This window comes from Suillus subalutaceus (genome assembly GCF_016647625.1).
Source record: "Suillus subalutaceus strain FC151 chromosome Unknown DFJ58scaffold_181, whole genome shotgun sequence".
NCBI classification, from domain to species: Eukaryota; Fungi; Basidiomycota; class Agaricomycetes; order Boletales; family Suillaceae; genus Suillus; species Suillus subalutaceus.
In genome coordinates this window covers 52,288-63,402 of record NW_024540430.1, presented here as the reverse complement: position 1 = coordinate 63,402, position 11,115 = coordinate 52,288, and the positions used below count along the sequence as shown (strand labels likewise).

At 46.9% G+C, this 11,115-nt stretch overlaps 4 protein-coding genes across 4 annotated transcripts; 2 read left to right on the top strand and 2 right to left on the bottom strand.

Annotated features, from left to right (window-relative positions):
- Positions 1 to 176: 176 nt before the first annotated feature.
- On the top strand, positions 177 to 1,879 carry DFJ58DRAFT_816934 (ClpP crotonase). The gene is made up of 11 exons (XM_041391772.1): positions 177 to 401; positions 455 to 526; positions 585 to 606; positions 668 to 788; positions 848 to 899; positions 959 to 970; positions 1,021 to 1,092; positions 1,148 to 1,192; positions 1,240 to 1,321; positions 1,373 to 1,633; positions 1,695 to 1,879. The coding sequence occupies exons 1-10, from the start codon at positions 308 to 310 to the stop codon at positions 1,626 to 1,628; spliced, it is 828 nt and encodes a 275-aa protein (XP_041237406.1). The 5' UTR covers positions 177 to 307; the 3' UTR covers positions 1,629 to 1,633; positions 1,695 to 1,879.
- On the top strand, positions 1,833 to 3,944 carry DFJ58DRAFT_908349 (dicarbixylic amino acid permease; the record flags this gene model as incomplete). The annotated part of the gene is made up of 9 exons (XM_041395104.1): positions 1,833 to 1,967; positions 2,015 to 2,339; positions 2,393 to 2,410; positions 2,457 to 2,878; positions 2,932 to 2,989; positions 3,048 to 3,296; positions 3,346 to 3,418; positions 3,465 to 3,589; positions 3,718 to 3,944. The coding sequence occupies 9 exons, from the start codon at positions 1,833 to 1,835 to the stop codon at positions 3,942 to 3,944; spliced, it is 1,632 nt and encodes a 543-aa protein (XP_041237405.1).
- Positions 3,945 to 5,310: 1,366 nt separating this feature from the next.
- On the bottom strand, positions 5,311 to 5,843 carry DFJ58DRAFT_623273 (uncharacterized protein; the record flags this gene model as incomplete). Its single annotated transcript, XM_041381063.1, has 4 exons — positions 5,311 to 5,397; positions 5,450 to 5,528; positions 5,581 to 5,730; positions 5,788 to 5,843. Coding segments are annotated over 4 exons (372 nt in total), but the record flags the coding sequence as incomplete, so codon positions are not given.
- A 3,013-nt stretch (positions 5,844 to 8,856) lies between these two features.
- On the bottom strand, positions 8,857 to 10,810 carry DFJ58DRAFT_816926 (RmlC-like cupin domain-containing protein). The gene is made up of 14 exons (XM_041391771.1): positions 10,569 to 10,810; positions 10,417 to 10,515; positions 10,308 to 10,363; positions 10,217 to 10,251; positions 10,124 to 10,161; positions 9,976 to 10,068; positions 9,909 to 9,920; positions 9,824 to 9,855; positions 9,608 to 9,765; positions 9,532 to 9,558; positions 9,347 to 9,480; positions 9,204 to 9,294; positions 9,039 to 9,143; positions 8,857 to 8,985 (listed from the first exon to the last, which is right to left on the bottom strand). The coding sequence occupies exons 1-13, from the start codon at positions 10,629 to 10,631 to the stop codon at positions 9,079 to 9,081; spliced, it is 903 nt and encodes a 300-aa protein (XP_041237403.1). The 5' UTR covers positions 10,632 to 10,810; the 3' UTR covers positions 8,857 to 8,985; positions 9,039 to 9,078.
- Between the last annotated feature and the right edge of the window lie 305 nt (positions 10,811 to 11,115).

Below are 11,115 nucleotides of genomic sequence, written 5' to 3'. Positions count from 1 at the left end.
CGTCAATAATGTCATGGAGGCGTTTGTAGTGGGGAGTCTTTCATGATGTTCGCTGCCTCGTGTTAGAGATGCAGTCTAGGATAATCATCACTGCAGACGTTCAAGTTGAGAGTAGGTCAAGATATTGAAGTCAATATTTAGTATTTACCTTTGTCGAGAAAATTATACGCCGCACCGGAACCGGTTGCAACCGGTTATTCATTCATTCATAGAATTTCATACACATGTGTATTCGAGACACATTACTTACAAGGTCTCTTCATCCCCTTGTGATCAAATCCTTACCTTCTTAGACACCATCTTAACCATGCCTGCAAGTAAAATCTCGGTGAATGTTTCTCAGGGCATCGCTACGATAACCTTGAACGAACCTCACCGTCTGAATGCGCTGACATCGGAAGGTTTGCGGTGTGCTTGAGCAAACTACGTTCACTGAGCAACTATCGCCTTGCAGACTATGATGAATTTGCCAACTCATTACGGGCCATCGATAAGAGAGAAGATGTAGTAGCAACTGTATGGCAAGGTAAGCAAATTTTCAACTTTGTAGCAGTAGCTTCTTACACCAACTTATCTTTACACAGCAAATGGGAAGTGGTTCTGCGCGTAAGTATGCAGTCCACAGAGCAAGCGTTTCGTTCCTTATAGTGCTTACTGTTTCGAAAAGTGGTACGGACGTGAAGCGACAAGGCACGAACCGTGACGTTCCGAATCCTCCGACTCAACGCTCGATGAGGGATCATCTTGTCCATGGAGTGGTGGCTGCGAACACGGATTGCACACACGCAGTACGTTGCAATACTTACCCTTCCATAGTATCGTCGACTGATTATCCCTACGATGAAAGATCTATAGTCACAGCAAAATTCTCGTTGCGGCACTAAATGGCCCGGTTATGGGTATGCAACTTCCTTTCTAAATGTCTTGCGAACGGATTAAGTAACGACCTTGATGTTAGGCATAGCAGCTGGTACGTTCACCATAAATGCTGTACCGGCCATCTCTAATAGGTTCCCGTAGCTTTCCTTGGCAACTTTGATTTCATATACGCCGTACCAGGAGCTTGGTTGAACCTCGGCTTCCCATTCCTGGGTACGCGTGTTTGATTGTTTTCTTTGATACACGCTGAAGACTTGCACCCTCCCAGGCATTGCAGTGGAAGGAGGAGCTAGTGTTTCATTTGTCAACCGCAGTAAGTGAATTCATTGTCTTATGACCTTTCCTCATGTTATCGTCAAGTGGGAATCGCCAAAGCAAACGAGGTCCTCATTCTTAACAAGAAGATTAGCGCGTCAGAGATGCTTGAATGTGGATTCGTTAAGTGTGTGTTCCCGCATCCGACTTTTCCTACCCCATGCTGATAATGATTCAGCAAGATTTTTCCATCGAAATCAACAGAAGAATTCCACTCTGCAGTTCACCAACATCTGGAGAAGGAACTTGATGGTCTAGTTCCTGCCTCTATCTCCGCCATCAAAACCCTCATCAAAGCCGGTCTGAACGATAAGAATGACTTCCACGCCGTAAATCTACGAGAGAGTTATGCTCAAGCAGACAGATTTAGTAGTGGAATACCTGCTGAACGCTTCAGCAAAATTGCCAAGAAAGAAATCAGGCATAAATTGTGATCTATGTATGTATATCTGCCCTTATCTTGCGAGACTTGTTGCCGACCGACGCACCTGACTGACCAGTGACCAGTGACCACGTGTATACCTGGCTATTTTAGTCGTATACCCCTCCAGAATTTGTACGCAAGGAAATTACGAGATGTAATATATTAGCATGACTTTTTCTCATCTTTTGCAGTTATTCCTGCTCTCGAGACTATCATGACCAACAGCCGCCTGAGTGGGTCTGCTACTGAGGACGTAGACGAGAAATTTTATCGTGCGGATGATCTACAAGACCCACATGAGAGCACACTGCACCGTGGACTCAAGGCCCGCCAAATGTCCATGATAGCAGTCGGTTGCCCGCTTTTCAGTTACTTACCAAGCTAACCGAGACACAGCTAGGCGGGACTATCGGCACAGGTTTAATCATGAGCTCCGGAACTGCGTTGGTTCAGGGTGGTCCCCTTGGTCTTTGTCTCGGCTTCCTGTTCGTCGGTCTCATTTGTTTTCTGACTCTTGCGGCCCTGGGGGAGATGACTGCGTATCTCCCACATAAGAAGGGTTTTGCTGGGTATGCAACGCGTTTTGTGGACCCGGCCCTTGGTTTCGCACTAGGCTGGGTATACCTTATCAAGTACCTCATTGCTCCTGCGAGTAATATCAATGCAGCTGGCATTGTGATGCAATATTGGACGCTCTCGGTGCCCATCGAGGTCTGGGCAGGTACGAACGCTATCCAACATGTTGACCTGATTCTCATTGTAGTGGACTTGTAGCATTGTACATGGTCCTCGGTGAGTTGAGCCAACATCTCCTTGAACCGTCTATTGATATCTCCAGTTGTTATCATGAACTTGCTTGGTATACGATTTTTTGGAGAATTGGAGTTTTGGATGAGCGGCCTGAAGATCGTATCCCTGATGGGCCTGATTCTTCTTGGGATTATCATCGATCTCGGAGGAAACCCCAAACATGATCGCATTGGATTCCGATACTGGCGGCAACCAAATGGACCCATGGGCAGCTACCTTGTCGACCAGGTGCACAATGAGCAACTCGCGGTCTTCCTTGGATTCTGGAGCACGTTGACCACTGCGTTGTTTGCATACATTGGCAGCGAATTGGTTGCGGTAACGGCTGGAGAAGCACAGAACCCGAGGAAATCGATTCCCAGAGCTATCAAGTCGACTTTTTTTCGTATCTTCGTGTTCTATATCGGATGCGTATTTGTGATTAGTCTTATCGTGCCGAGCACCAGCACTGTACGTAAGCCTATTAGGAAACAACTGACTACTTTCACTCTTTCCACTTCTAGCAACTATTGGTTGCCAATAGCTCGCGTGCAGGGGCAGCAGCATCACCCTTCGTTGTTGGTGAGTCATCAATTACGGATCTCCTGATCCATAGAGTTAACCTTATCATTCCGTTCAGGCGTCACTCTGGTCGGAATCAAAGGGCTCAACCATGTCATCAATGCAATGATTCTCCTCTTTACCATCAGTGCTGCCAATAGTGATCTATACATCGCATCCCGGACACTCTACGGTCTCGCGATAGAACGAAAGGCACCCCAGATATTCGCGAAAGTAAATAAAAGAGGTGTTCCTTGGGTGTCTTTGCTCTTTGTATCGTTATTCATCAGCTTAACGTTCCTGAACGCAAGCACTTCAAGCTCTACGGGTGAGCTCTATCTAGCCAGTGACCTCACATCGATTCATACTGGGACCAGTGTTCGCATATGGGGTCAACCTTCTTTCTGCGTTTGGGGCCATCACCTGGATGACCATCGCTTATAGTCACATGTGAGTAGTCGTTCCTCTTTGGTAACTATCGCATGAACAGGTGTAGACGCTTTATGCAGGCGCTCAAGGCTCAAGGCATCTCGCGCGATAGTCTGCCGTATAAGGGGCCGTGTCAACCGCTTGGCTCTTGGTTCGTTCTCGTTTCAACTGGAATAATTCTTCTCTTCAAAGGTAGCCTGGCGTATTCGGTTATATGAAATGAAGCCAACGTGATAACGTGTTTTACAGGGTTCAATACTTTCCTACCCTTTACGCCTGGACTGTTCATCACGTGAGGGTATTCACATCCACGTTTTCAGGGTTCTTCACAGTCTTTAATATAGGTCAGTACCTCCCAGTCCCATTGTTTTTTATATTCTGGCTTGGATATAAAATTCGTCACCGGACCCGAGTTATACCATCATCCAAGGTCGATCTCATCACAGGCAAACGGGAGATCGATGAGGAAGAGGAACTATTCACACTGAGGGAAAAGGCGCGCGAGGGTAAGATGTCGAGATGGCAGAGACTTGTGGATGTGTTATGAGCACAGCACTGATACGTTTGTGTTTGGTGATCGGTGTTCGTAACAACCAAACTCATCTTACTGTGTTTACGCAGTATTTCATCTACATTTGTGTGAACCTGCCAGGGGCGATGCAATCTAGGGTGACCCTTGCATGACGACAGATAACAACCTATTCAGTACTGCGCGAACTGGATAATTCCCTGAACGTGTCATATGTCACAGGTGTGTTGGTTCAGCTTGCCCATAGTGGTAAGGCCTGATGAAAGATTCAGCATGGGGAAGTCTGTCACCAACGTTATCTCGCAACGTTGATAGCGTCACGGCGCTTGTTCTCATTGAATATTCAGATGTCATGTCCGCTGTCATCTCACGTGCCTGTTCGAGCAGGAACTAGTAGGTGTTACGCGTGCAGCCGATGGGGAGATAACCATATTCGAATTCGCATACGTCTAGGTCTAGGCTGTTGGGCGGATAACAGTTAATAAACGTGTGCGTCTAGTTTGAGTATCTATGTGCCGCCCCGCAGTATCTGCGGGATGTGTGCTCTAGTTTGTAGAAGAAGTGCTACCTAATATTAATTCCCGTTCAAACGTTGCACGGCCGTGGGTTGATTAGTGGCAGACTTGGACATTATTCAGCTTCCAATACGTGCGGTGTGCCGTACAGCTTAGAGATTAGAAATTATATCCCTAGAACCGTGGCCCCTCGCACATTCTGCCGATGCGTAATGGCAAGCTCACAGGGACTGCCAGTCTCGAAAAGATCCATTTAGCAGTGCGGGCTAGCCCTACGCCGCGCAGTCTATAAATTTCTGTTTCCTTTCTTCTCCGCCCGCCGCTCCGATGTATTGATTTGACTGCTGCTTTCGCACAAGCGTCAGCAAGCGGTTACATTGTTGATCGGCGGCCAAAAAATAGTTGGTTGCGTGAGTAACTACGGAGTGCGGAGTGCAGTCGATCCATCAGTCAGTGCGTGCGGGGAATGTGAGAATAAGTGACACGCTGCGCACTTATTGTGCCTGATATACCAAACGAGATGGTATTATATAATACCGCACAAACGCATTGGTCGGGATCCCCTGAATGACAAACCCATCGAAATTCAAGATAATGAATCGAATCAATGAATGATTGAATTGCAGTGGTACATACAGAGTGCGTAAAGGCGATTGGTTGTGGGGAGTATTACAGATGCGATTATAGATAACGAGACCCAGAGGATAACGAAAACAAAGATCCCAACAAGCCACGGTGGAAAAAATATCAGTGGGGAGCCGAGGATAAACGGTCGAACGAAATGAGCCGATGCGAGCAAAATGGCATCAAGTCCTGATGCGGGTATTTGAATTAGGTAGGGAAACGTCCGTTCCTGTGAACGTTTCGGGCTGCGGCACATGCAAATTGAGTAGGACGGTTGCATTGTCATTCGCATTCAGAACGTCGCGAATTGACTTTTCTGCGAGGGAACAAGTCTAGGCAAAATGGGTCAGCTTAGAGACCAATGACAAATAGCGCTCCACTAACTCGGCTGTATCCACCTCTTTGAAGGGTTTGGCGTGACACCGCTATGGCATTATGTATGCTATCATATGCGTAACGTCGCCTGACAAGCAAGCGAATAAGAGAGGGTAAAGTTCGAAAAAAAGGATGCTTACAAAACACCTTCGAGTTCGCGACGGGAGCGAGGTACGATGAATAGGTCAGAACCTGAGAGGTAGCGCGTGAATGCTTGGTAGGATGCACATCCTGCAACGAGGGTTTCGTTGAACGAAGGATGATCTTGGTCCCAGGTGAACCAATTTTCACTGGAATGTCACACAGAGATCAGGTCATGTTAGAACCGTAAAAGGAATTGAACATACGTTAACTGGGTGTGGGCCAACGCCTCTGAAGTGTTTGGAGCGAAGAAGCGATCCATGAAAGGTGAGTTATGAAGAAGTGGGGTGGCACAGATAAGTCACTTCGGGGAAAGGTACAAAGGCCCTGTGGTTTATATAATAGCTGGTCCTTGGTGGTTACTAATATCTCTAGTAAGCGGTTGCGGATGTGGCTGGGCGATTTAAAGCGGTATTGTCAGTGCAACTAGTGCTGGCGTTTTCCGGGAAACAAAGTGAGAGCTTTTATGAAAGATCATTGACTTCCTTTTTTAGATGATGGAGTCAGCGCTTGGCCTCACTTCGCACGTTTGAAAATGACTCAAACCATCTCCACCCTTCGATGTGTCACATACAGGTTATTTTAAAAATGTTGTTTGAAAGGTCTCCGATGCACCCGTGGCCTTGTCTGGCCAGGCCAAGGATCATCGATTCATCATCGTCATCACAAAGCCGATTATTGGCCAGCTATCGTGCCACATCACTGGCCCGCCCTTGGCGGTTCTAAGATGTTTGACTTGGCTAGTCTTCGAGGTTCCCTGTATGAACTTCGAAATCCTGTATCGCATGCATATCAGAAGCCTTGGCTTGATAGCCAGCTGTTACTTGACGTTTCTCCGTAGGCTTGGTCTCACAGAAGTTCCAAATTGTGCGGGCCGCCGCAACTGCTCACGAAGGAACCGAACCTCGCGGCGCCCGAATCAAATATCGATGGCCTATCATTTGTTAAGTACTATTCGATTTTTCACAAATAGCAATGTTTCGGGTACTTGTGGCTTGGCTGTATCGTAACCTACACACGTACATACTCATGCCAGATCTTACCGAGGTTCGCAGCATAGCCTTAGCGCCTTCCGCAACTGCCAATACTCCGCTTCGAGGCTGTTACTTACGAAAAGGTGAAATTAACAGAACTCGATCAATTTGCGTTCCTCGCAGCATCTTGAATAGCTCGCACTAGGCTGTAATTGTATCACTGCGCACGCAGTCACTCTTCCTTCACTGAGCGAAGACATCGGAGATGACATGTTGATACTATCAGCATCAACTGGCAACCATGGGCGCCATTAAGGTCAAACGTGCGTCACCGAATAGCATGGAACGTATAGTCGACAAGTGCTGGCGCGTGCTAGGCGCTGAGGATGACGGCATGTGGGAGATGATTATGATTTGTTCAAGGCTTCTGTGAATCGTGTCACTGCCAAGCCACACTCATCATCGCCTAACAAATACTTCTCGACAACTAGGGTGCGTGTTATTTATGGGCTGCTTTTGTACAATTTTGTCACATCAGGAACAAGCGCGCAATCCACAATGGGATTGAACCGGCCTATGATTATCACCGGGCCTTTCAGCAGGAATCTCGCCTTGCCAACCTTATACTTACCATCGTTTGCATATCAAATTTCAACGTGTGTTTGTATATGTTTGTTCATGACCACAGGAATACGTACAGCAATCACATGTTCCCTACCTAGTTGGAAATGTTGAACAAGCGAGACTGGCCAATTGCAAAGATTACATTCCAAATCCAAAGGCTCTCGGCTAGAAGAAAAAGAAAGTACTAGTCAATGAACGAGTTGTCATCGACTCTAAGGAACCTGACTCCCTGGTGTTGAGATCCTGCGGTTCGTTATCAGTATTGTTTCTTTCGTCTGAAAAACGCCCGTAAAATCTGGCACAGATTTTAAGGGCGTTAATCAGCACCAGTGATGGTGCATCGAGGACATGCACACGCGCCTCCTTATATATGAAATCACCGTACATCATACAACAAGGAGGCTCGTGTGGCCGGTGCAGGGAGCTTGCTTCCGAAGAAAGGCGCTGCGGCTTTGTTCAACCACCTTTGCAATAGGCCGCGAGTCCATCAGAGTTTCAATTATTCCCAGATCTAAATCCGCTAATAATTGGAACTCTGTGCTACACGATAGTTAATATTGAAGGGGATGTTAAACTAAAACTCATTCCAGGTTAAATGGATAGATGAGTCTGGGTCAGAAAATAATAGGAAGGGTGGACGGGTTGTGCTCTGGAATTTTTCAGGTCTGATATACGACCCCGGTGGGAAACATGGAAGATCTCTTCGAGAACTCGGGACCAGAAGCGACAGCGGCCAGTCATTTATCCGGATTATTGAAGATCTTGAATGGAAATTGTAATAGTGCACTCGACTACCTTCTTGCAAGTTTATTCGATGAACTCTATATATCGGGGTTAACGCGCGTTTACCTCAGTGTGGATCAACGCGCGCCGAGAATCAAAATAACTGCCAAGAGTCCCCTTTGAACGATGAGTGCCTACGTAGAACCAATACGTGCGCCGTGCTTGAACTTCTAGGTCACTGGCAGCCCCAGTATTTGTGCGCTTGTGGCTCATCTAGGGTGTGGGGAGCGCATTGGACTTGCTGTTCTCCTGGTCCTTGATCAGTACAGACACGTTTCGAAGAACTGTGTTGATTATCGGAAGAGCGACTTGCTCGTTCGAGGGATCAGAACATGCAGATCCCGCGCCGTTAGCGTCGGAGGGAGTACGCGGAAATGGAATCCTCGAAATCAGATCTCCAGAGGGACTACCGTTCATTGGGACACTCGGAGCTCCGATCGTTGGTTGAAGGCAGCCGTAGGACATAGACAGGACTAATTTCCCACAGGTAACCGATTCAGAGTTGCCCCTGAATTTGTATGAAATGCGCAAATGCGCACTGAATCACCTGTTGCCAACTTGGGTCACTAAAACCAGTTCGCCTGTTGTGCAATCTGACATACTGGTGGTTCTATGGTACATCTGACCAGGGGTCTCAAACAAGGAAACCATTGGAGCACGTATGAAATAATGACCTACAATAATAGACTCGGAGCAAGATGTCATGTTTTCTTTGGGGGCCCTCTCCCCACTTGCACTGACCCTCCCGGTTTCATTCAACAAAAGACACGTGTGTCAGGGCTTGATGTACCTTTCATCGATTGCGTCCACTACTGTTATGATAGAACCAAAACTTTCTGGCGAAAATTTACAGCTATCGAGCCAATACGAACTTTCGTTATTAATGGTATGACATGACATCGAATCGATTAATATTGTTTTTCGAAAGAGGTTTACGCCCTCTCAATATGTAAATAAGTATCTCTACAGTACTATTGCAATGGGATCAAGTATTATTCATTCGCAAGAAACCTTTAGAAAGAACTGCGAACGTGCGTCAACATTAAATCATGAAACATTATGGTAAAGGAGCTTACTCTTCGTAGAACAAGAACACAATCATGCGTACAGGGGTTCTCACATATTTCCAATCTTACTCTTCCACGTGTGCGCTTTCTCAAATCCGTTACGACCCGTTCGGTCTGGATATCAGTATGGACATTCTTTGAGCATCTTATCAAACATTCCAGCGAACCACTCACAGTCCATCAGTGTCTTCTGTATTTCCTCCTGGTTCGTCATGACGAAAGGACCGTACTGGAAAACAGTCTGATCGAGAGGCTCCCCAGCAATCTTTCCCGGAAAAAAAATCAGGAATGGTCCTCTGTGAAGACAGGGTACATACCAAGACAAACGAAGTGTCGTCGGTTGCAGATGTTAGTTGCACGCCAGTCTCACCGTTCTCGTTGGAAAGAACGAGAGTGTGGAAAGCATCATGGACAGGACCGCTTTCACCGACGCTCACTGCACCCTTCAAAACTAAGGAGACGGGTCAGCCCTTGATAGAGCCAACATATTCGGCCAACATACTATAGAGGAATGCTGTCCAACCAGCAGCTGTCGACAGTGTTAATGAACTTCAAGTGTAGTATCAAAGAATACATACGAATGTCCTGGAACATGGTTGCGCCGTTCTTCATCATCATGTGGAAGTACCAGCACCCACCAAGTGGCCGCACAGGCGACTCAACGCCGTGACTCTTTCCACTAATGACTTTGATGCTAATATTTCCATCTTTGCCTTCGGGATACGCAACTGGAATTCTGTAAAGTCCAGCGTCAGAGAAGAAAGGCTCTCAAAGTGCATATGCGATCGGCGTACGCCTCAGGGTCGAGTTCTTGATAGCTCGGTTCCTATTTCAAACGTGATGATCAAGACTAGATCCTCTACGCCCTGCCAGACTTACCGTCATCTTGACCTGTAGCACGTTCGTAAATTTATTGGTCACGCAGCAGCATACGTATTGGACTAACGTTCTTTGGTAGGTCCACCCAAAGCTGTAATCCTCGAGGCTCTGGAACGTTCTTTCCATGCACGGGCATTTCCGCGTGAATGATCCCCTTTCCCTACATGACGGGGCAGTTGAGATTGACGGCGGATAAAAAAATGCTGTTCACTAACGGCACACATCCATTGTACACCGCCGGCCTCGATGGTCCCTGTGAAGTTGTATGTCACAACGCGTATCAGATAAATCGATAGAAATGGGCATACCAGAATGTCCTGCGGAATCCTCATGGCGACTTGATCTTTACAAATCATCACATTACGCCCACAGCACATGGTAGAAGCAGAAATTACTCACCCTTCCAGCATATACGTTACGGTTGCCTGGCCACGATGCGGATGGTCGGGGAACCCCTATATAAATAATTGTATGATCTGTATTGCGCTCACACAGCATATCAACTTACGGCACCCTCGGTGATATGGAAGTGATCCAGCAACAAGAAAGGCGTCAAATTGCGCAAGCTCGCGCTTCCAATGGACCGTCGCACGCGTGCTCCAGCACCCTACCGATGGGATATGAAGCATGGGAGATTAACAGTCGATGAAATGGACACACCTCAGGTGTGTCCATGGACAGCACCTTCTTCACGACATTCCGAGATGTCATGTTCAAAGCCATCTTAGGTGAGAGCTTGAGAACTGGGATAAGAGACAGAAATAATAAGTTGATGGTGAGGTTGACTATGGTGGGCAACTGTGACAGTGGATTCTAAATCTCGGATAGAAAAGATGACGAATTTATACACCCTTCGTTCACTTGCTTGGTAAAGGGGCTCGATCAGCCCACAACACTCAGCTTAGAAACAAATTCATTTTGTTAGTGGTCTTCACCATTGCGGGGAGAATGTCCTCACCCACGTCGAGGTGCTGAATAATGTCTCGCTCTTACAGGGAACAAATTGCCCACGCACGTCCATACCTCGCTTAGTATGGTTCAGAGTTCTCACCGGCATATCGAATATTGCTAAGCTGTAGGCTCTCACAGGCCTTGGACCACTATCACAACTCCAAATACATTTGTTTCATCCTCATCATGGAGTCACTTTTTAGGATTTTATTCACATCGCCCTTTGGGACACCAAGAAATGGGGTGATCACATTCG

Bases quoted from the DNA above. Each gene is read 5' to 3' on its own strand.
- DFJ58DRAFT_816926 (XM_041391771.1), bottom strand. From the start codon at position 10,631: ATGGCTTTGAACATGACATCTCGGAATGTCGTGAAGAAGGTGCTGTCC. The intron at 9,295-9,346 runs GTATGTACCCTG...TTTCCGGGAAAG, and splicing joins ACGACACTTCGTTTGTCTTG to ATTGCTGGGGAGCCTCTCGA. The intron at 9,144-9,203 runs GTGAGTGGTTCG...ACTGATATCCAG, and splicing joins ACAGAAGACACTGATGGACT to ACCGAACGGGTCGTAACGGA.
- DFJ58DRAFT_816934 (XM_041391772.1), top strand. From the start codon at position 308: ATGCCTGCAAGTAAAATCTCGGTGAATGTTTCTCAGGGCATCGCTACG. The intron at 402-454 runs GTTTGCGGTGTG...ATCGCCTTGCAG, and splicing joins GAATGCGCTGACATCGGAAG to ACTATGATGAATTTGCCAAC. The intron at 789-847 runs GTACGTTGCAAT...CTACGATGAAAG, and splicing joins ACACGGATTGCACACACGCA to ATCTATAGTCACAGCAAAAT.